General features: G+C 34.2%; 5 protein-coding genes across 8 annotated transcripts; 2 read left to right on the top strand and 3 right to left on the bottom strand.

Moving 5' to 3' along the window:
• Window positions 1–1,243: 1,243 nt before the first annotated feature.
• Window positions 1,244–8,070, bottom strand: LOC109860387 (synaptotagmin-2-like). Its single transcript, XM_020439431.1, has 10 exons — window positions 7,102–8,070; window positions 6,773–6,920; window positions 5,697–5,816; window positions 5,524–5,615; window positions 5,322–5,453; window positions 4,859–5,056; window positions 4,569–4,721; window positions 4,348–4,468; window positions 4,074–4,246; window positions 1,244–1,638 (listed from the first exon to the last, which is right to left on the bottom strand). The coding sequence occupies exons 2-10, from the start codon at window positions 6,915–6,917 to the stop codon at window positions 1,429–1,431; spliced, it is 1,344 nt and encodes a 447-aa protein (XP_020295020.1). The 5' UTR covers window positions 6,918–6,920; window positions 7,102–8,070; the 3' UTR covers window positions 1,244–1,428.
• Window positions 8,071–10,658: 2,588 nt separating this feature from the next.
• On the top strand, window positions 10,659–11,835 carry LOC109860395 (the record flags this gene model as incomplete). The annotated part of the gene is made up of 4 exons (XM_020439452.1): window positions 10,659–10,752; window positions 10,837–10,967; window positions 11,131–11,295; window positions 11,563–11,835. Coding segments are annotated over 4 exons (594 nt in total), but the record flags the coding sequence as incomplete, so codon positions are not given.
• An 880-nt stretch (window positions 11,836–12,715) lies between these two features.
• On the top strand, window positions 12,716–15,292 carry LOC109860389 (solute carrier family 35 member E1 homolog). Its single transcript, XM_020439436.1, has 3 exons — window positions 12,716–13,366; window positions 13,517–13,725; window positions 13,813–15,292. Exons 1-3 carry the CDS (start codon window positions 13,039–13,041, stop codon window positions 14,320–14,322), a joined length of 1,047 nt encoding a protein of 348 aa, XP_020295025.1. The 5' UTR covers window positions 12,716–13,038; the 3' UTR covers window positions 14,323–15,292.
• A 55-nt stretch (window positions 15,293–15,347) lies between these two features.
• Window positions 15,348–18,877, bottom strand: LOC109860388 (glutamate receptor-interacting protein 2). Of its 4 annotated transcripts, none has more exons than XM_020439434.1 (6): window positions 18,696–18,877; window positions 17,614–18,131; window positions 16,839–17,356; window positions 16,424–16,743; window positions 15,953–16,174; window positions 15,349–15,874 (listed from the first exon to the last, which is right to left on the bottom strand). In XM_020439434.1, the coding sequence occupies exons 2-6, from the start codon at window positions 18,128–18,130 to the stop codon at window positions 15,556–15,558; spliced, it is 1,896 nt and encodes a 631-aa protein (XP_020295023.1). In that variant the 5' UTR covers window position 18,131; window positions 18,696–18,877; the 3' UTR covers window positions 15,349–15,555. The 4 variants fall into 4 exon arrangements, with proteins under 4 accessions (XP_020295024.1, XP_020295023.1, XP_020295022.1 ...); XM_020439433.1 differs by having other exon boundaries at window positions 17,614–18,645; window positions 18,727–18,877; XM_020439435.1 differs by having other exon boundaries at window positions 15,348–15,874; window positions 15,953–16,162; window positions 17,614–18,877.
• Window positions 18,878–20,213: 1,336 nt separating this feature from the next.
• On the bottom strand, window positions 20,214–23,582 carry LOC109860390 (putative protein kinase C delta type homolog; the record flags this gene model as incomplete). The annotated part of the gene is made up of 3 exons (XM_020439437.1): window positions 20,214–22,613; window positions 22,706–22,960; window positions 23,049–23,582. Coding segments are annotated over 3 exons (996 nt in total), but the record flags the coding sequence as incomplete, so codon positions are not given.
• Window positions 23,583–24,929: the final 1,347 nt, after the last annotated feature.

Here is a 24,929-nt window from a genome sequence, read left to right as displayed (position 1 = left end):
TATTTATAAAACAATTAATTTAATATTTCATACAATTATGTAAAATTAAAAAATTAACAAATTTATTATACATAAAAAATACAATGCAACTCATTTTTCCGTCTCACTTAACAGACTGCGGACTGTCGGATAGACATTTATAAAATTTCTATCCGGTGTGATTAAACAATGAGATGCAAAGCATGTAGTATCAGAGAGAAGCCTGAGAGCGGCCATGCCATTGTAGTTTCTTACGACGGTTTCAGCCGCTGGTTTTAGCCGTATTTCCACAAAAGTGGAACTCAAAGACCGTTCTACATTAAACGCAAGTATCAGATCTCGTGGAATTGACCAATTGCAGAGCCAAATCAGCCAATCGACCAACGTGATTGATCAGTTCCATGAGACCTCCGACTTGAGTTTCGTGGAGAAGTCCACATGTTACGGTGCAGACAATATAGTAGCCTTTCTCTCCAGCTGCTTTGTGCGCATGCGGTGAACATTCAAGCACGGTTGGGCATTTCTCTTTCTCGCGTTCTTTCCAATGCTTTGTCTCGCTCGCACTCGCTTAGTAGACGCGCCTGCGCATAATGACGCTCGACTATTTATGCCCATATTTGGACTTCGTGCGTCTCTCTTTCTCGGACCTCATGCCTCTCATTGCGAAGATACGCGACTAGCAATATAGAAGTATTATGAGTGCGGTCAAAGCTTCACTGCAAATGTTTTGAAGCATCATTCTATCTTTATTTCTCGTTAAATGTAGAATAAAGATAGAATGATACTTGGAAACATTTGCAGTGAGACGTTGACCGCACCCTATATATATGATAAATTTTAACCAATCAGCGACGACGAGACAGAAATCGTAGAAATCCTAGTTGTGATGCTCTCTATCGCGGACAGCTCGACAATGGCAAGGCGCGTTCCATATTATAGTTATTCAAGTTGGGTTGCATCAGCCGTACCGGTTGAATGTGCGTAGTTACGCTGCGAATATTTTTGGACAATTCTCGGTGTTTTACACCACTTTCTTTATTATTATCTGTTAGTTTAAACCAGTATACAACTCCGTGGCTAGGCGTCAGGAACCCAATCCACGGTTTTAAACCTATCATCAAAAAAGACGTAGAATGGCGTATGGACTAGCTTTGTAGGTCCACTGAGCCAAAAGAGCACCAAAAACCACCATCCATATTATAGTTCAGTGGTAGTATCTAACATAAGTGACAATAAAACAAAATGTGCATTTATTTTCATTAAGTATATTTAAATAATGTTTAATTCACAAAAGTATCTTTGGTCGTTACACATTGTCACATACAAAACTGAAATCACAAGATATAAGCATATAAGACTTCACGTTTTTTTGCTATTAATATTTGTTAAAAGATTCTATAAAATATCATCTTTTTCTGCAATTACATACATATATAACAACAATGACTATTATTTAAGAGTGTGCCATACGGTAACGAGTTTTCTTGGATTTTGAAGTACTGAAAACCAGTGCAGTCTTTCCGTTGAACCTCTTACTCCTTTACCAAGCGCTACTTTACCAATAGAAATATCGGCTGATCTAAACGAGTTAATGGAATCTTCGCTGTCACTTGCATGTGTATGCTCCATGGCATTGGTTGGTGATCTTTCTGGTAAAGTCTAAAAATGTTACTTAGTGTTTTCTTACAGTAAATACAGTAGTGTTTCGTTAACTTTCCGCTTCTCGGTTTTGCGAATGGAAAGATGTCGAGGCATAAATGACAGATTCTGTGCTTTGGTAACATGCCGGTAGCATTAGAAGGGATGCGGAGCGTAAGTATACGGTACAGAAGAGTGCACCATATCGTACGGTTCCAGGGGAAGTATTTCTCGGAAATTTCTCCTCCGGCTGCTTCTACTACCGCGCGCCGTTCTCCTTTGAACTCGAGCCGTTGGCAGAGACCGAAGAAGAACCGCGTAATAGTAGGAGCAATCAAAAGAGAAATATCGAAGAAATATTTCTCTTGGAGCCGCACGATATGGTGCACTCCTGTGTACAGAAGAGTGCATCATATCGTTCCGCTCCAGGAGAAGTATTTCTCGGAAATTTCTCCTCCGGCTGTCCCTACTGCCGCGCGCCGTTTTCCTTCAATCTCGGGCCGCTGGCGGAGATCGAAAGAGTACGGCGCGCGGTAGTAGAAGCAGCCAGAAAAGAGATTTCAGAGAAAAACTTCCCTTAGAGCGGAACGATACGGTGTACTCCTCTGTACATACGTTAGGTACGTAGCCAAGGTCTGTAGAATAGACAGGTTGCCTGATAACTCTCGATCAATCAGAAAATGCGGGAGTGACGTCACTCAGCGTACCCGTTTAAATTAATACGAGTTATATGGTTCGAATATTATATGAAATATGCAACTATATCGCTATCAAACTATCGAAATATATACCCTAATAGGCAAATTGTAAAAATACTGCACAAAAATAGCATCATAAATAACGACGATCCTGCAATGATTGCACTAAGATGATTCGCCATAACGCAACAGTTTTGTCGAAATAAAATTTTGTAAATATTTGTCAAAAATTGCGAAAGAGTCGTTATACATTTCCATAAGTATATATATGAATTAAGTTGGTTTCTTCATATGCAATTATATTTCTACATATTTTAAACATCACATAGCTGAAATTTTTTCCCAATTATTGGACAATTTCTTTTTGAAATTAATTTTACAAATATACTGCTAAGATGATTCATCATATTGTTATTCTTTTGCCGAAATAGTATTTGGAAAGTAATTTTGCAAACAACTACAAATATTTTATAAACGATCAATGTTTTTACATCTATTTCCTAAAATATATACATATGTATAATTGCAAATTACAATGTTAGAGCAAGATTTCGTCACATAATTTTGTAAATGTTTTTCTATCTCAGGATAATAAACTAATATCAAACTATAATATCAAACAAACCACTAATCATTGATGTATTACTAGCTTCATAGGTGCAAATTGTGTTGTTTGGCACGCTGGGATACGTTCCAAAATCTTACCTTGGTAACCGAAAACTATAATACACGTGACGTAAAATATAGCATCATAGTAAGTTCATTTTAAATTTTGCTTCTTGTGTAACGGTGATTGAATACTCTACTTTATCTTTTAGAATGTCATTTCCAAGATAATTACACCATGTTTACTATCAACAGCCAACATTTTGCATTGCTTTTAAACATTTACTTCGTTTATATCTTGACTTAATGTATATTGCGTATTTTTTATATTATTAATATGTTCACAATTGCGACTGAAGAAGACTCCAGTTAGAGTCGAAATATTTTGCGTATTTTTTATATATGTTAAAGCGTTGATCATTAAATCATTATATTATTATATTAATATCTGTTTTGGCTCGATGTGACCATTTTCATTTGCTAATTTGTATTTACATTACGAGCGTTTCTGTTAATTTATTACATTTTTCTTTGTAAAATATAGCATTTTAGTAACCAAGGTAGGATTTTGGAACGTACCCTTGAGTGACGTAGAAATATGGCCGCCCCCATCCGACGCTTTGGTTGCCATTGATTACCAGGCAACCTGTCTATTCTACAGACCTTGGTACAGTAGGGAGCACCATATCGTGCGGCTCCAGGGGAAATATTTTTCGGGGATTTCTCCTTTGGATGCTCTATACTATCGCGCGCCGTTCTTCTTCGGTCTCCGCCAACGGTCTGAGATCAAAGGAGAAGAGCGCGCAGTAATAGGAGCAGCTAAAGAAGAAATTTCCCAGAAATACTTCCCCTGGAGCCGCACGATATGGTGCTCCCTACTGTACGTAGCTCTATGCTCTCCAATGCTACCGCATGCTACCAAAGCTTTGAATCTGGCATCTCTGTGTCGAGAAGGTATATGTTCCAAGAATGGGCTGTTATTTCTGATTGGCTCGACCACGAGCTCGACCGCTGCAGAGTCATCCTCACCAATTTGCGCGAAGCTTCGGCGAAGCACTTCTAGGAATTGGTGGAAATGACTCCCCGGCACGATACTGAGGGAACTATTCAGCACTTTAGCGAGGAATTATTTTATTTTACACACATACACACCTTACTGCAAAGCACAATTAGAAACTGAACAGTATCAAGCTGAGTGATCGGCAGATCAAATGTCAAAGTCTCGTTAAATTCAGGCTGCGCAACGGCCTGTAAAAATTTAGTTTTTTTCTTCTTCAATTTTTTACCCGTCTTTCCGTTCAGCATTAGCACTCTAATATACGGATCTACAATAAACATAATGTTGTCAAAAATTACTATCAAATGTTTTTGCAAAGCGTGCAATTTATTGGTTTTTTTCTTTGTAAATAAAGATTGATATACTTACTGAATTCGTTTAAACTCCGCACCGCTGGTGTGAATTTAACATCGCGCAGTTTCATAATATTAATAGTCAGTCTCTGTGCAGTAGGTAAATAGCTTATGGCTAATAAAATATTGCCAAATTCCTAAACAGTATGAAAAAAATAAAAACTGTTATACACATGGTTTTCTCAGATATATTTTATATGAAAAATATATGTAGAGAATATTATTAATATATCACACTTGATTGGATGATTTCATTTTGAAATTAAACATATGGATTTCCGGACTGTAGAAAATTTTCTTCATATCTTTCAACGATATCTTAAGTGAACACAATTCTGTGTGATTTGCATATTTGTCGTGATCGTACGCAGCGATATCTATAATCCATTCCTAAAGCAAGATAATCCATAAAAAAATTTTACATGTACTATTAAACTACTCATCTCGTGGATAAATAATTTCATGTCAATAGACAAAAATACAATTTTACAACATACAGTGGAAGTTGGAAGAAATAAAAATTATACCTTAGCTTCTTGTGGTTTCACATACGCGATAATAAAAGTTTCATTATAAGTCGGATTGGCTGTGTGCCTGATACCTCTTGTTCTAAAACTGTGCAATTTTTGTCGCTTTCTGTGACTCCATGATTGCTTCACGATGTTTAATGCTACATAAGGTTCCAAAGTGCCATTGTATTGCTTCGGAGGAAGGCCGCACAGTGCCTGTAAACCACGGAATGTGTTCCCATTATGTAATTTTAGTTCGATTTGAATACTACATTGTTTTGACGATACTATCATTGTATAAAACAGTTCTAGTGCAATATTCTCTAATAGTAAAACAAACAATTGTCATTAAACAGGCAGCAATGTGGTGCCAATATGCTGATATAAATGTTTACTCGAGTTGAACTCGATATATTTTAGCATTTTAACTTTTTTTAATCTACACTAAAAATGATTTTTCTTGTGACTGCCAACTACGCACTTCGATACCGATAACAAGCTTTCCGATGATAATGTTGTCACAGGATGGCAGATATTGCAAACTCATTGTTAATTCGGGTGAAAACTCCTTCACTTTCTTATCACTTTTCTGTTTATCCGCTTGAATCAAATTCTATAAATTTCAGAAATAAATTAATGGCGTAATAAAATTGTGTTGAATTCAATTACATATGTATAGTTACCAGCGTAGAGGAGCACTCAACAGTCTCATTACACTGAGGATTGGCAGACTTAAACGAATCCCTGGGAGATTCTGTATTTTCGCTAATAGTACCTGGTAATAGTACAATAGTCATCAAACACAAAAAAAGAATGGATTATAGATATAAATTAAATATGTTATAATTCAAATCACCGTTGTTTTCATTTTCGTACAGACTACCCAATCTCCAAGATCTATAACTGACATCACTGAGTTTCAAGTTTTCTTTTTCACGATTTTTCGCTCGTAGAGGAATATTCTTATTATCTTTGCCTATGGAAAATTGTTATTATTTCAAAAATATGATAGAATAGAAGATATGTCTGATTTTGTTTTAGATTGTAGCAATAATTAAAACATTCTCATGTTTTTCTCATCGAGAGAATATAGAATTCAATATATTATATCTGTTATAATTTGTCCTCTTTGAAATTTACATGATACTAAAGTATTTCATTGCACAAGAACGCGCGCTCATGTGCGTACGCATGTTTGATCAGTCTTGTTACGAAAGATGTAGTTGTTATACAATAATTATTACAATAATAATTGTATAATATGCTAAATTTAAACGGTAAAAAAGCAGTATTTTGTCGCAAAGAATGTATGTATGTATGTATGTATGTAGAATGAGTGATATGATGTAACATCATTCGAGCATTTTTCTGCAATATTATTGAAAGAATATGTACTGCGCGTTGGCTAGTTGACTAATTACATAACGCTGCAAAGGAAGCGAAAGAACATTATTCATATATATGTGTGTGTATCATGCAATGTAATGCAAAGACGTAGTTTCTGTACATTGAGTCGTTAGGAAATTAATTTCTCACAAGCTCCATTCGCCACATACAGTTGCTACGAATCTATTTTCAAGTAACGACTTGTTGTCGCGATTTCAAGTGATTATTGCAGATATATAATGAGCGTAATTATTTTGCAATATACACACGCTTCGTGTACAAAGCACGTGCAGCGCAGAGTTCGCGTACGTGACTGGAAAATAAAATGTGAAATCGACGCTTAGCGTTGAGCCGATTGGTGCCAAGTGCTTTGCAATAAAAACAACACTTTTTTACCATATTACTGTTATTATTATTACAGGCATTGATTCCAGTTTCATTAAGTGTTGAGTTGGATGTTAAACTCCGCGACAAGAGTGCGCTGCTCGCAAGCATAATTATAAGACATACTTAAACGAACTACGTAGAAATAGTTGATAATCTTACTTTGTTTTCTGAAGCACTCATAACCGATGCAACCAGGTGTGAGGAAACAAACAAACAGCAGCACCGCGAACAGAATGAGTCCTACTCCTATTACGATTACAATTAATAGGCCCCATTGGCCTGCAAACAAGTCTTCGAACAACATTCACTGTAATTATACGAGTTTAAGATTACGTTTCGTTTCAATGTAAATAGCACGATAATAAAAATTCACAGACGATTAATAATTTGACCAAGACACTTTCGCATAATGTAAAGATAAACATAAATGTCTCATATTGGATTACTTGAACGTTCGGGCACGATTTTAAAATAAAAATATCACGTACTCACGTCGGAAAGGTCACGTCTTATATTCGTTATCACACATTTGCCAACGTATTTCCTGCGACATAGGAGTGCGAAAAGTAAGCCGCGTTAGCACACGTATGTATGTATGTACGTTGCGGATAGGAGACACTTGTGTCACCAGCGCCAATTGTCTTGGCTAATTGTATCCGAATGAAAGCAGATACACAAAACAGGCGAATGATAACACTTGTAGCGACAAGAAAGAAAGAGATTACTGTCAAAACGTATTGGAATATCCATTTGTCTTTTCTAGTTCGTGAATATTTTCGTTCCAAGAAAAACGAAGACTCCTCATATATAATGCGTAGGCGTCAATTTAACGATCGGCATATCAAGCGTTATCTCTAAATGTTTAACCGTATGATCCCTATGAGATTTGACACATCTGTTTCTTCGAAAAAAAATCCATTGGTACGGATAATGCATCACTGACTTTTCGTATCGATTACTTTTCCATGTGCAATTTTTGTTTTCGAATCGCGGAACTTTACTCGTGAGTTTGACGTCAAACAATTGTTTTCATTAATTCTTTCCGATTACTTTCCCGCGAATACATCGGTCCGGTACTCACTCGACCACGCTGTGTAATTCCATGATGATAACAGGTAAACTCACAATTCACGTCTACACTCGTCAAACGTCACAAGGTCACAAGTGTGCTTGGCCCGATTAACTTGACTTAATATTTTACTTTGCGCTTTGCTGAGCGCGAGGACGCAACATCGACAGCGATTGTTCGCGTCTCCGATCTGGCGAACAAATGGCAAAATGTTGTGTGCGTTGAAACAACGTGACAGGCAATCCCTCCTGCAAATAATTCTACGAATCTGTGTAGTTCTCGGATAGATGAATAATACTTATATAAACACCTATTGTTGCATTAGCGGCTTTGACTAAAGATGTTATGTGAACGCGACTACAAACAATATAAATTTATGTTGTAACCACGCTTTTTATTTAGTATTTTCAATTACAGAAACGCCTATATGTACGCCTATGTGTTGCCATGTTTGCTTGTGGAAGAACAGAAGAGTAGATTGTACGTGTCTGTGTATAAGGAAATCATGTGTTGTGTGTTATCGCTGATAACACACAAAAGGACACGCCAGTGTGTAACGTACGTATAATATGACTTTTGTAACAAAACTACAAATGATTGTTTTGACAAATATAAATAAGAAACCGAAATGTGAGACATTTCTTAGTACATATATTTTATCATATACGTATTTTGTATACATATGTATGTACAAAATACATATTATGTATATATGTCCCGCATGTACTGTTATTTCGTTTAATAGTACGTTCTTGAGATCACTCTAAGGAGAAAATTCTAATAATAATAATGCTTATATTCTAATATAAACATTTGAAGTTAACAAATTACATCGCTTAAAAACTAATAAATGAAACAAATTTCGGGTAGTAAGAGCCGTTTGCAGGATGTTATGCAGAATGTGCTTAAATATATGTATATGTATACACATATACGATGAAATAATTTTTTTCCTCTATATAGGATGCGGGATTTGCATCACGTATATATAGAGGGGGGGGACCCCGTATACCCCCCTAACTAATTTTAAAATATTGCGAAAAAAGCCGAAGATTCCAGGTTCGACTCCTGGCTGAGGAGTTTTTTTCGCAATATTTTAAAATTAGTTAGGGGGGTATACGGGGTCCTCTATATATACGTGATGCAAATCCCGCATCCTATATNGAGGAAAAAAATTATTTCATCGTATATGTGTATACATATACATATATTTAAGCACATTCTGCATAACATCCTGCAAACGGCTCTTACTACCCGAAATTTGTTTCATTTATTAGTTTAAAGACTTCAGAGCCCAAAGAAATCTTCTTCTTGTTCATTATTAATTTAAAACATCGCCTAAAATTCGCGCGCTCAGGTGCGGTACGACACACTTGTGCTAAAGGCGCAAACGTGTCGTACACAATGTCGCCTTCCGTCTTGTTAATAAAAATTGCACATGCTACAATACAGAAATAAATTAAGATTTTGCTTTTATTGAAATTTACGCATTGTAGATAACAACTTAATGAAAATATACAGAAAAAAAAAACAATATTATTATGTAATATGCGCGCACGTGAAGCATAAGCTATCAAATAACGGGATTACATTTGGCGATTTCGCTAATAAAGAATTACAAAATGAACATTAGTGCTATCTGTTATTGCAAAACGCTAATTTACTTAATGTATATAATCTGTTAACAACACAAAAGAGATTTCCCTTTCATACGATAAATCGACCTGTCATTTTCTAATAGCGATTCTTGAAAGTGTTGTGCGTGACTCAGTCAGTCTCAACCTGCTGATCATTGATCAGAGATTAATGGCACGAGGTCGTTCAGCAGCTAAATTCAGTATATAATCGTGTTAATTCTATTCCACTATAAAAATATGCATGTAATTAGCATATATTTATATGCGCAACAAAGATAACATTAAGAGAAAATAGTGAGAGAGTTCACCGAAAGTCGATATCGACACTTGTTTGGCCGCAAGTGACCTCGATCCCCAATCCGCGCTTCTCCTTTCACTTGAAAAGTACGTCTGTGTGAACACTCTTTCTTACACCGTCTTCATGTAGAAGACATACTCATTTTGAAACGATATCTTAGTTTATCCTCAAACACCGATCGGTAAGCTGGTCATCTGTTATCGATTTTTTAAATCTTAAATTTAAATAAGTAAGAGAGATGCGGTATTTTTTCTGTTTTACTTTCTCTTTCTCTCTGTGACTATTTATTGTGAAGTGACTCTTTTTATTTTTTTTATTATTTTATTTAAAATAAAATAATTATTTGATATCATTCATAGAAGAAGTTGTATACACAAGTGACATTTGTTTTAGTGTGAGTGAAACATGAAGCACAGTTCAATGCGTGATACATACTTACGTCTGTACTTTTCTTGAAGAATGAGCGTACGTGATCATGTGGCAATCGTTCCGCTCTTAGATTTCACTTTCGCACAACTTAATTTTTAAACTTGAAACATGTAATAAATTGATTTATTATAATAGAGGAAGAAAAACATAACAAGATATATGTGCAATATATATAATGTTTAATATAAAAATAGAAATTTTTAACTAAAAATTCTTTTTTATTTAAACACATTTTTTCGAAACATTAAACACATTAAAAATAAATAATCAATGCTATTTTTAACGATTATAGAAGAAGATTATAGTAGAGATTAATAAATTATTCTAAAAAAGAATAATGTTTGTACATCACATTTTATTACAGAACACTCGCAACAATTTTAGACATGCTAAGATATGAGTGATTGATGTGCACAAAGATTTCTTTTTTACAATGATGGTGATCGTAAGGACCATTGCGCTACTTTTATTAATCAGTTACAATAAGAGTTACGTAACTCACACGTAATATTTTATATCTACATCATTATCAAACATTGCTTTTTATTACATGAGTATTTTTTTTGCCACATCAATAATAAATTTGTATAAAAAGTGACAAAATCATAAAAAATAATATTTTCAGATGTAATTAGCTTAATTATACCGGAAGAACTTCCTACTCTTTTGTCGCTAATCTATTCTAACATACCTCCAATCAAAAAAGGTAATTTAAAAGATTAATTATATATATGGGATTGTATTTGTTGTTAACACATTTAAGATTCTAAATTGAAACTACATTTTATAGGAACCGATTCAAGACTTGGCGTAGGTTTCCGATTAGGAGAACACGCGGATTTCCAAATTCTTATCGAATTGGGTCCTCAAACCGAGACAGAATCATTAAGTGCGTCTAATGATGCAAAGAGACGAAGAGATGTAAGATTTTTTTTATATTTTTATGTGAGGTAAACTTAAGATTCAAAAATATAAGAAAAGTGATATTCCTATATTCGTGAATCAAATATTGTCGATATAAAGTTTTGTGTCAAAATATTAATATTATATAATTATATAATAAGATCTTATACACTGTATACAGACAATTACTGCTGCTATGAGAGGAGAGCTAGGACCATTAACACAAGCGATAGCTAAATATCAAATACAGCAAGCAATTAAAAAAGAAGTGGAAAAATACAGAATAATGCAGGAAAAACTTAAAAAAGTCCAAATGGAAGAGAAAAAACAACCAGAAAATCAACATGTAAGTAGGACAATTAAGAATTCAATATGTTTAACTTTCTATTTTATACAGTGGAGATGATTATATGATGAGTCAATGTAAAAAATCCCCTCCACTCACTGATATACTAGATTCTATTATAATACATAATTGTTGCAATAATTCTGGAAAATTTTATTATTATTATAATATTATTATAATATAAAATTATATATTATTATTATTATTATATACATAATCGTTACAATAATTCTGGACAATTTTATTATAAATATTTAATTTTTTTAGAATACTTCTAGCAATTGGTTAACGGAATGGAGAAAGGAAATGTCATATCCATCACAATATGACGTGTCATTAAATTTAGCTCAAAATGATACAATACAACAACAAAGGATAGAAAGACCACTAGTTCAATCCAACGTTCAAAAGAATAAATTTGAAGAGCTAGCAGAACTATATAGATCACAAAATACGACCAGAAATACTTGAGCACAAATTTAATGTGGATTTGTGCAACTGTACATGTACAAATAAATCTATATCCAGTAAGAACAGTTATATAATTATTGTATTATATTATGTTGCGTAGAACAGAATGTAACAGGTAATATAATAAAAATATTACATGCAACGTTATAGTGTGTGAACAGGATGTCATACTATACTCTGATAGGAAAACATTTACAAAATTATATGAATCTTGCACGAAATCTTACACTAAAATTGTAATTTGCAAGTATACAGATATATTTTAGGAAAAAGATGTAAAAACATTGATCGTTTATAAAATATTTGTAGTCATTTGCAAAATTACTTTCCAAATACTATTTCGGCAAAAAAATAACGATATGGCAAATCATCTTAGCAGTATGTTTGTAAAATTAATTTCAAAAAGAAATTGTCCAATAATTGAGAAAAAAATTTCAGCTGTGATGTTTAAAATATAGATTTATAATTGCATATGAAGAAATCAACTTAATTCATGTATATACTTATAGAAATGCATAACGACTCTTTCGCAAGTTTTGACAAATATTTCCAAAATTTTATTTTAACAAAACTGTTGCGTTATGGCGAATCATCTTAGTGAAATCATTGCAAAATCGTCGTTATATATTCATGATGCCATTTTTGTGCAATATTTTCACAATTCGCCTATTGGGGTAATAGTTATTCTTACTATCTTATTTTTTATCTAAAATTCCTACATCTTTTTACAAATAATAAAATTACGAAAAAGTAGTAAGGCCTGGTTTATGCGGGCAATAACTGTTAACTTATGCCGGAACCGGTAGAGTTTAACTATAGGATTCCAATACTTCTGTTTATACGCATTCGGCAATTTTGTATAAACAGAAGTATTAAAATCATATAGTTAAACTTTACCGGTTCCGGCATAAGTTAACAGTTATTGCTCGCATAAACCAGGCCTAAAACCGGAAAATAATTATGAAAGTCACTTATAACATTTACTTTTTCTGGTTAAAAAATATTGCACACATATACGTAAGGTTTTTTTATAAAATAGAGGTAGAGTAGATTTTTTTAAGTTTTGCATTGTATTTCAGAGTATATTGTATTATAATTTATATTTATATAATTTTGCTCGTGGTAATTAGTTATTTTCTCTCGTTGTCGGTGGCCATTGGTAAGCCTGTCATCGTTGATAAGTCAACTTCGGTATATGTCGGTCGAATTGGAGACTTATGCAAAATTCTACTCACTACTGTATGCACGTACATTGCATGTGCTTGCGTCACGATGGACGATAGACGAAATAATCGCGAAGTTGTGACCGTGCTGTTCCTGTGTCTGCTGTGGTACGCGATATCCAGTAGCAGTAATGTTGTCGGTAAAATGTTGCTATCGGAATTTCCGTATCCGCTTACCGTAACTATGGTCCAGTTAACCTCGATCACTATCTATTCCGGTCCATTCTTCAATCTCTGGGGTGTAAGGAGATATTCGTCCAACATAACATGGAGCTATTACTTACGGCTTATCGTACCCTTAGCCTTGGGCAAATTTTTAGCAAATGTATTCAGCCACGTCAGCATTTGGAAAGTACCTGTCTCTTACGCTCATACTGGTATGTATACGTAACATACGTTTCTGAAAACCCGTCTCACACGTACGTACACGTGTACACGAGATTCTGACATATATAAATACTCACTTTTAATTTAGGTTTATGTATAATATTTATATATATATTAATTAAAATTTGGCTCTGTCCCAGTGAAGGCTACAATGCCTCTCTTTACGGTAGCTCTGTCGAGAGTAATACTTAAAGAACAACAGACATGGAAAGTCTATTTGAGTCTTGTCCCAATAGTTGGTGGTGTAGCAATTGCAACACTGACAGAGCTTAGTTTTAATATGATTGGTTTGATAAGCGCATTAGCATCTACTATGGCATTCTCATTGCAGAACATTTACTCAAAGAAGGTAACATATATATATATATAGAATAAACTCTTAAGGAAAAATTATTTTAGATATACCTTTGATGTATCTAAACTTCTCATTCTACAGGTACTGCACGACACAGGAATACATCATTTACGATTGTTACATATACTTGGTCGTCTAGCTTTGTTCATGTTTTTGCCAATTTGGATCATATACGATCTACGCCGTTTATTATACGAGCCAGTTCTACGACCATCTGTTGAGATGAGTTATTATGTATTAGGATTGTTAGTTTTAGATGGTATATTGAACTGGTTTCAGAACATTATTGCTTTTTCAGTGTTGTCTATTGTAACTCCTTTAACATATGCTGTGGCAAGTGCGAGCAAACGTATATTTGTAATAGCAGTAACGTTACTTATTCTTGGTAATCCAGTTACATGGGTCAATATATTTGGTATGACTATGGCCATATTAGGAGTGTTGTGTTATAATAAGGCCAAATACGATCAGAGAATAGAAAAACAGAAAGAGACAATTCTTCCAAAATATTATAATCAAACTCAAAATGGTAACAGTTCCTTTATGGTAAACGGATTTGTAGGCAAAGAACATCAATCATTCGCTGTCTAGTTTCAATTGAGTTTTTTTTTGACAAATTTTGATATAAGTTTTTTATCAGAGATATTTATTTCTTTTTTAACGTTTAAATTATATGATTTGTAAAATTAATATAGTATTCTTGTACTTTCGTATCATGATTGTTGGTCTAGTTTTTCAGTATCTAAACCTGCTGGTAAGGTGATTGCATAATTTAAAATTATAATTAGCTGATTGCTGGTTCAATTAGCATATATTAATTAATCGCAAATTTGACTACATTCCCCGGAATCGCTGTTACTTTACATGATGAGCAAGATGTGTAATCTGTCTTGAAACTAAAGTAATATGTAATTGTGTGTGTATGTATACAAACACACACATTACTCTGTATTAAACATGTTATATTGTTTGAACTGTTGAAGAGTTACAAGACAAATTTACATACTTGTGCATTAAACATTGTATTGTACATAAAAACTATGCTAGCACAATGTTTTAATTTTATTTATATTTGTAAAATTATTCGTCTGTTTTACAAGAAAATTTAGCTAAATACTCATCCTTATACTAAAATTTAGCTGCACTTTTAAAGTTTCTCAATACTTATTATAGCTATCTTATATATCATGACGTCAGAAGCAAAACCCTTCACGCCTAAAAATTGTTACGACTGACGTCAAAACAAGAGAATATTTCTGTGTAAATTCACTTACACTCGATAGGCCATACTCGTGAAATATACCAAATAGGCTTCTTTTGATTTAACAAGACAATATTATCAAAATCAAATAAAGTATATCACACTGTAATTTTAGAAGTGAATGTTCTCACTTCTGATGTCATAATCTTTGATAGCAAGTGTCGAGAAGTCTCAAATATCAATGAGACAAGTGCGTTTGCAGATATATGTAACTAGAAAGAGTGAGAGAGTATGCGTGTACTATATATGTGAATTATATGTAAAAAAAAATGTTTTAGCTGAAAAAAGACCAATCTATATATACATTTATTTTTATAAATAAATTACACATTTGTGTATATAAAAATATATGGGAAATTTTTAATATTATTCTTACCTTCGACCACACAACTCTAGTTTTTTTAAATATAATTATAGATATTCTTTGAGAATACAACTGGTGATACTGTCAACTGTATTTGTTTTCACTCTTGTAGTGAATTATAAAATATTTGATGTAAAGAAAATATCTTGAAGATATTATAAAATATTCTAAAATCTAAAAGCAATAGTTTTATCTTCGTCTACAAAGTTGTCACGATATATTGTGGCGACAGTGGTCTTGCTACAGTAAGATCTAGACGTGGTCCGGCTGCTGCAATGAGTGGAACAGCCAAACAACAGTCGCAGTCTTCCGTATTCGCTTCGTTGACTCGAAGAATTCTGTCGTAAGGTCGCAAAACACCGTCGCAGGGTCCACCGGGTCGCAAACGGTTTATATAAACACCTCGTTCATAAAGACCGTCTGACACGGAAAAGCCAAAGTCCTCATATACTGGATCTTTGTGCAGCGACACGTGCACTATCTGTTGAGCTTTGTTGTCAGAACCGCGTTCCTGCGGCCTATACATTTTTTAAAATAAAAAAAAAATATAACAAAAAAATGGAATAAATTTTTTAACAAATTTTAATCGATCTTACCCTGAATAAGACGGTACTGATAAATCCAACTGTCCGCTATCCACAGAGGCGGTATCCCAAAGTCTCAATATCTCTGGCATTATACCACTCTCTCCTAATTCGCCCCAGGAATCCACTGCGCTATCCACGCTAGGAAGACTCTCTCTGGCCGAACGTAATACACCGGTTGAAAACTGTGGCTGAACCGTGTCGCTTCCTACGCTAGTCTCTCTGCAATAATCTCTGTAGCATTTTGTTTTCAATTATATCTTCGTTGGGATATAGACTTTGTTGGGATATAGACTTTGTTGGGATATAGACTTCGTTGGGATATAGACTTCAAATAATGAAAATTCTTCTTGCAAAATGATTTTAAAATAATTTAAAATAATTTAAATAGATAGATAATTGTTGTTAGATAACGAATTAACTAGTTAACATGTGTATTTTAGTGATGTTTAAAATGATTCGATTTTCTAGACTATTGGATACCTAGTTTCCGTATTAGGATCCGGCTTTCTAACGGTTAAAGCAACCACTGAACTACCAGGTCGATGTAACAATTGAGCGGCTTGTCTCAGATCTCCGGAATCAAGTTTTTGACCGTCTATTGCGAGTAGTCTGTCTCCAGATGCTAAACTACCCGTTCGATAAGCGAGCGATCCTCGGCGGACCTCTGTAATTACTAGATCTTCGTTCACCGTAAGGCCGAGATCAGGTTGACCGCCCAGCGGTCTCGCTACTCTCACTGTGAATACACCGGAACTTGGCACCACCGGTCCGCCCACTTTGTACTCTATCACTAATTCGATCTGTGATAATTCAAAGACAGATAATGAACAAAGTATTATTTCAGTGTTTTATAGTTATATGCAAAAAGTAGAGCGAGTGGAAAGCCACAAATTACCATTTGCGACGTTTCCAGTATGTTGACTACTTCAGCTGGTTGTAGATCACGTAACATTCTTCGATTGATTGCAACAGCCTTATCGCCTGGCAAAAGAACACCACTTCGTTCGGCTGGACCACCGGCTTCTAACAAACTCACGACATAATTTACATGGTCTTCGGTTGGCTTGAGCGCGAGGCCGAATCCCCGATGATCCGGCCGAAGAACAACTGTTAAGCTCTCCTTCATCTGCAAAGTCTGATTCGAATTTTGTTGAGCTTGCGGCTGTGCTCTTCTTTTCTTTGTTCTCGCACTAGGTGATCGCGGTAATATCTGCAATTTGGCGATGCGACAGCTCTCGGAATTGTTTCTAAGTAGTTTGGCAGCAGTTACTGCATTCTGAACAGGTGTATCATCTACGGCTAGCAACCGATCTCCTGCTTGCAAAGCACCACAGCGATCTGCAGTGCTAGCTGGACGAAGGCTCTCGATGTAAACACCGTTTGTTGTTTCTTTTACGGTTAAACCTAGTTCTCCTACAAATATGTTTAGTGTATTTCTATTAGTTTCAAAAGTTTAGACGTTTGAAATAAATTAAATATTTCATATTTTAATTAAATTAAATGTTTCATATTTTAATTAAATTAAATGTTTCACTTTTCATTAATTCTTTCACTTGTAGAAATAAATAATTATTTCGATGTATCAAAAAAGAGAGAGAGAGAGAGAGAGAAGAGAATAACAGTATATTTTTTTTTTTTGAGAAATAAACAAGAAAAGTCGAGAAATTCACCTGATATACCGCGTTCTAATTGAACAAGCAATGGACCGGAAGTGGCCGCTCGTGCTTCCTCCATGTTCGCAACATCGTACTCGATTGTGAGAGATGCGACAGGTGCGTCCGAACTTCTTCTAAGCGCTCGCTGGGCTTCCGCTAAGGTGAGTCCTCGCAATTCGGTATCATCTACCGCGAGTAACCGATCGCCCGGTCGGACTCTTCCTTCTTTTGCGGCTGGACCGTCTGCTTTTACTCCTGTCACTACCAAAGCCCTCGTAACTCCGCCACGGAGAGTTACGCCAAGACTGCCACCTTCTCGTTCAACTCTTACTTGCGCGACTTTGGACGAAACACTGCAGGGTGATGAACCGATTGCCTCTGGATCATCCAGCAGCAGAAAGCTGTGAGGATGATACTGTACTTGTGTCTCTTCTACTCTTGTCGAATCCGAACTTGCAGACGTGGCGACACTTCCTGGTCTGGTGCGACTCTTGTGCGAGCGCATAGTCGCCAATCTCAACGAACTGAACATTCTTAATTACAATTTGTTAATCTTTTTGATTTCGTGCAAAATTCGATCTTCATCAATCTAATACGAATATCTCGTCCAAGTTATTTTAATGAAACAATTAACATTATTCCAAAAAGAAAAAAGGACAAATTCTCAAATGAGATTTACGTTTTCTCTTTCTTTGTTCACGTCTGTTTACATCTGTGGCTATAACGCTCTTATGTAATACACACACAAATGATTGTCTACAGATCAAACTTGTGATTGACACGTTTCTCATTCTTCTACAAAAATCTTATATATCTTCGAATTACACCCAATGCAAAACATTCTTCACGCTGTACATATCGCGAATGGCAAAGAACTGTTTTCCCCAATTTGAGACCCATTCACAGAGAACACTTACATAATTGCAAGTATATCCTTATATATTTCCATTTTATTTAGTTGAAAACTAATCAGAACTGTCACTTTTTTTTTATTGGAGATTTATGCCTCTTAACAGCGCAATGATTTAATTGGGAAAAACCCTGTAACTAATTTAAATAATTTAAATTAGCAGAGAGAAAAACATGCACTTATGTACCACTAAAAGATCAGATCACAATCGATGATACTTATTGCTCGCGAGGTAAACAAATCGGGTCGTGATGTCTTTGTTCGATTGTCCGGCGCAGTGTGAAACGGCCGCTGCACTTTTAGCCGCGGATGAAACTTCTTAGAACTGAGCGTAGAACTGTAACGACTCGATGGGCGACGGAGTCTCGAAAATAACTTCTCCAATATAGGGCCGCATTGCCGCGCAGACGAGCGAGTCTATTTATATAATCGCGCCTCTGCTTTAAGTCCATTGCACGTGAAAAAGTTTTGGTTGTAACCGTAAGATCGCGTAAGTGAACCAACCAATCATAGATCAGTATTAGTTCATGTTTAGCGAAAATGCTGATCCTGCGATTGGTTGATTTATTTTGAAGTTCAAAGCCGCGTCTCATTCTATCTCCGGTCACATTAGAAATGATCACGATTGACACTTACTCGTCCGAGTAGTTTAATCGAAGATGACGAAACTAGGACTAAAAGTTTGATATATGTATGTACAAAAGTCTTTACACACGAGAATACTGTGTGCGGCCCTGCAAACTTCACATTTGTGTTCGCTATAACATCAAATAAGACTGCCATTTTTCATCAAATCTTAGAGTTACACGTAGCTACCATCGTCCCTGTCTCAAATAGTTGTAATTAAATATTTTAAAAGATAAGAAAAGTTTTGCTCGCATTAACTGACATTGTTACAGTAATAAATGCTTTAGGAAGTTGAAAAAAAAAAAAACAATTTTTCAGGTCTAAAACAAAGAGCAAAATAAGATTTTTTTATTTATTTTCTCTTTTTATCTTTTGTTATTATCTACTTTTTTTACAAAATATGGTAGTGTATATTTACATCAATCTCGTAAAAAATTATTGGAAATTTCTTACACGAATTAAATAATAATATATTATTTTACTAGCAATACAATTAGGTACATTTTCACTGCGTTGATTTACAGCTTCGTATTGTCAAATGTAATTTTTATTCTATCATTGTCTTTGATTATCTTTTATATTGTATATAAAAATAAGTGTAACGGTAGTATTTTAAAGAATTTATATACAAATATGTGTGGCGTTTGTTTAAAATATAATTCAATGTTATCAATTGCAAAATATTTCAACCAGATTCAAAGATCACTGACCGATCATTGATCTTCTCTCTNTCTCTCTCTCTCTCTCTCTCTCTCTCTCTCTCTCTCTCTCTCTTTCTCTCTTTCTTTCTCTTTCCTCTATCCCTCTCTGATCTTAATTTCTCGCTCTTGGCTCCGATCTTTCTTCCGTTCAGTTTGCTCTGCATATACGATTGCTTGTACTTCACAATTAGTTCGTAGAAAATCGCACAAGTAATTTTAATGTGCTGAGTAACATTTATACAGTATCGATATTGTATTTTTTTACCGCATACTACATATATACTATATTGTATAGTGTGATATATATTGTCTAGTATATATACGTATGTGTAATTTTTTTCTCTTTTGCTTTTTCTTTCTCTCTCAGTATAATATTATATACCTGCAGAGAAAATATTTTTATTTCTCATAAAAGAAGAGCGCGCGCACTTAAATTAATTAATTTAGACTAAACATCGAGCAATGACTAATGATAAATCTTATGGCATTCAGCGGATTAATTGGCTTAATTATTATATCTCATATGTTTTTTAGGTGTTATGATTATGTAGAAGCCACGTGATAGCTCCACATAGAGATCTTACGATAACCCATTCCTTTCATCATAGTAGATGTTGAGAGTACGGTTTGCCAACTCCTCGACGATCTAAAGTTAGCGCGTGCGGTGAACGCGGGGCCAAATGTATTTGAGTAAAAAGCATATTTAGAGGAATAAGAAAAACTACGTCGTGAGAGAAACAAACAGGTCAGAAAAAGAGAAAAAAAGTGAAAACTCGTGACAAGGAAGTATAATTAAAAGTAAACAAAATTTTAACGACATTAAAAGTTGAAAACATAGAAACTAAAAACATTGAAAAAAAGCTCAGAGTTAGGTTTGATATCATTTAAAGAACGAGAGTCTCATATAAGTAATATATGAGTTAAAGAAATATAAGACACGTAAAAAATCTTCCGAGGTAAATGTTATGCGTTAAAACAAAAGAAAACAGGATATATTTTAGTGCAAAAAAGAAGAATTAAATTTTAGATATAGAAAAGATAAAAAAAGAAAGTCGACTATAAATAAAAATAGTAAAAATCTGATAGAAATTGAAACAAGATTTGAATGGAAACAATATTTTACCTGAACACTAGAGACTCTATTGTCAGCTTAATTAATAGAACACTTCATATAATAGATCATAATTTAACTACAGTAATATCAGAGAGACCGCAATACTTATATTTAGTGCACGCGATGAATAATTACCTATTATTCTATTACCAAGATGAAAATAAGTACATACACCAGAATAACATATGTGTAATTTTCATTTACAAAGAAAAAAAACACGCGCATCAAGTACATAAAAACTCAGTAAACAAATTGCTAATTTTTGTGAATAGATTGTCTACAAATTTGAGTAGAATATCATAACAGATCAGAGGATTGTCATCTTAAAGGTAACTTTTTCAAATCTGCAGTATTAAATTTGTAAAAACAATTATATGTTTTGACAAAAGCTAAGAAACAAAACATTAAATATACTCATATGTATCTCAATATTCTATATAAACTTTCATTAGATGTTCATTACACATCTAATGAATGTTATGTCTGTGGATAAAAATATGGTTAATATATTTTATTTATCTGTCTGTGTAGGCAACTGTTTATATTACTATAAAAAAAAAGAAGAAATGTTATATTTTATAGTACAATACAATATGAGTGTGTAAATATATAATTTTATATATATGAACACACTAAAGGAGTAATTGCTTTATTTCTTAGCTTTAAGTAGATTGTACATGTACAGTAGCTTCTCTTGAAAAGTGCAAAGTTAGAAACCGAAGCAGTTTTGAAAAATGAATCCGGATATTCAGCAAACACAAAACTGCGTTTTATAAGATAGAAGCCACATTAAACATAATATATTAAGCCGTTATATCAATATCGTAGTTATATTTCTGTTGCATAAATGTCTGTTGTATTAATGTTATATTCTTTTGTTATTTATTGCTGAGTAACTTAGTTTTAGAACTAAGCTATAATTTTTTTTTCTATTGTCGTGATAAATAATAAGGAAGAAAAATATCTTTCGCAAAAGAAAAGAATCAATCATAAAATTGTCAACTTTTACGCCTTTTTTTATAGTGGTAAAGATAGAAACAAATATGTAAAAGATTAAAAACAGTTTTGCAATGTTAAGAGGAGCTACTGAATTTATTTTTAAATTTTATCTTAAGCATTTGCGTCTCGATTGTTATTTAATATTTATGTCGTTTGCATAATAAGTCTTCCAAATAGCTTAAGTTTTCTATATAGCTTATTTACATATCGCGTCATTATTATATCATCCGAATAATACAAGCGGAGACTTTTGATTTCAGATAGAAGTCGCATATACACACGCACATACACACGCACACATACGTACACACATACATTCACATAAAAGAATATAAAATGAATTATCTACCTCGTTAGTATAAGAAAACGTTGGCAAAGAAGATACCGAAGACATTATTAACTTGTTAAAGATTAGTAGTACTTGTAGTACTATTCGTTTCTGATCAGCCGATATATATCAGTCTGTCGCGTTTGGATTTGTGTAAGAGAATCCACGAAAAACACCTTGATCCATCGAAGTCAAGATTTGTTCGGGTATTGGTGTAAGCTTCGGACGTTCGGTTGTAAACGCTGTATCAAAGTATTTCGTGTCTAACGTATGATCGAGCGCAGGCTTAAATGGCGCTTCCAGTTGTCTTCTTTCTAATCGATCCCAAGGTAAATGCTGGGAAAGAAAATTGTCCGTTAATGTTCAACTGTCAACTTGCAAGACGTTTTCTTTGTTAGCAAAAAAGACAAGTTTCAAGCAGATTTTACCTGAAAGAAAGCATGCACAGCAATTTCGTGACCAGGCAATCTTTTCCCAGAATCTTTCTCCAATAAACAGACCAAGATATCAGTAGCTTCTTGACTCAGGTATCGAGGTATAAATGGTCTTTCGTTGCATATACTCCAAAATAGCTCATCCTCATCGCATCCCGAAAATGGTGATTGGCCTGTTAGCATCTCGTATAATAAGACACCGTATGACCACCAATCTACGGCTTGATTATACTTGAGTCCTTTTATAATCTACAAATGTATATAAAAAAAAAAAAATACTTATAATATCTAAAAAGAGGATAAGAGTAAGACAAATAAAATAGTTCATCGTACATACCTCTGGTGCCATATAATCTGGCGTGCCGCAAAATGTGTCGGCCGTTCTATCGAGAAAAATCTGAAGTTTACACATGCCAAAGTCTGCAATTCGAATATGACCTTCGAAATCGAGCAGTACGTTGTCCAATTTGAGATCTCGATAAACGATGCCCTTCTTATGCAGAAAATTTAATCCGGACCATATTTCGGCAGCGTAGAAACGTGCGCGAGGCTCGGGAAATCGACCAGACTTCTGTATGTGAAACATCAGATCACCTCCATTGAGATATTCCATGACGAAAAAGAGATGCGAATCGGTCTGAAAGGTGCAAAACAAGTGACAGAGATAGGGATGCCTCGTTGCTAACGTGAGGACTTTTCTCTCGATCAACGTGCACTCGACATCGTCGTCCTCGAGAACAACGTCCTTCTTCAGACATTTCACTGCGTAAAGATATTCCGTGCCACGCAATTCAGCCAGCAAAACCTTACCAAAGCTGCCTTTACCCAGTACCTGCGAAATAACATCGAACTTCGTTAAAACGACCGTTTTTGTTATTTATCATATAAGTTTTTTTTTTAGCCGATGCAATTGATACGTGAGAACAATCCGTTTTGACGAACGAATCCTCGACTCAATGTATATAGATATTTATACTCGACTAGATTCACAATAACTTGATATGTAATAAATTCTGAGCAATTCTCGCTCTCTTCGAAGCGGCCAGCATCAAATCTCACATCTGGACGGGAAAAATATTACGTGCGACGCGCTATAGATAATCTATATTTACACGGCTATTTGTTACGAGATTTAATTTTGTTTTCATCCATCCTTGCGAATAAATTGTCAAATTATACGTGCAGTCACTTCTCACATGATAAAATCGAGACGCAAAGTGTGCCCCTGGCATTGTGCTCGCTTACCGATCGTAAACTTGAAAATCGAACATTCGCACGTCATCTGCTGGATGATTTTCTGGCGAATTTTCTGGTTTCGTGAATCAAACAGTTCACGTGATGTAAATACACGTGATTCAGATTAGATCTCGTCTACGAGCTTCGAGCCAAATTATGTTCGAACAAATTAAATCATATATCTTTCACGTGTACTGGTTATAATAAAACTGATTAAATATATAGATTAATGATATTTCAGAAAGAAGATAAGTTTCATGTTATTAAAGAAACAAATAGATCTGAAAAATCAAAATGTTTTGAACAATCTCAAATAATATCTTCATTTAGAATTTGACTAGATAGAAAATCATTTTTTCGTTATATAGATATTTGTTAACAAAATTTGATACATAGATATTTGTTAACAAAATTTGATACATAGATATTTGTTAACAAAATTTTACAGTTAAATTCTTGCTAAAAAATTATTTTTGCAAAATTAAATATTTATTTGAGAATACGTCAAATATATACGCACGCAAGGCAAAAGACTTGTCGTGTGCAAAGTCTAAGTTTTGTCTTTGTATAAAGTTAAATTTAAAGAATTTGCGTTTCGCGTTTGTTTTGTATTTTTATCGATTCGCATCAGAAACGATAACAGTTGAGAAAATGATATTCTGAGCATAATTGCTAAAATAAAATGGCAAAGTTTCTTCCATCGCGTAGTACTCTTTACACGTGCGCGCAAGTAGGCGTACACGCGATTATATATTCATAAAATTTGTAATGTGATCTCAAAATAGTTGGCTAGCTTTAGGAAACGGCTGAATATAAAACGTACATATAGCGCTCACAGAAACAAAAAGTTAGCTGAAGGCAAGTGTTGTATAAATTAATAAGACTCTGTGTAAAATTTGTTTTTTTTTTTTTTTTTTTTTTTCTCTACGTAAAATACAACTTTTTCACTCAACACAAAAAAATCTAGAGAACGAGTGAGTTT

Source organism: Pseudomyrmex gracilis, unplaced genomic scaffold (assembly GCF_002006095.1).
Source record: "Pseudomyrmex gracilis isolate BER0280 unplaced genomic scaffold, ASM200609v1 scaffold_374, whole genome shotgun sequence".
Taxonomy (NCBI): domain Eukaryota; kingdom Metazoa; phylum Arthropoda; class Insecta; order Hymenoptera; family Formicidae; genus Pseudomyrmex; species Pseudomyrmex gracilis.
The sequence above is the reverse complement of the archived record's forward strand: the minus strand, read 5'-3'. Positions and strand labels throughout refer to the sequence as shown.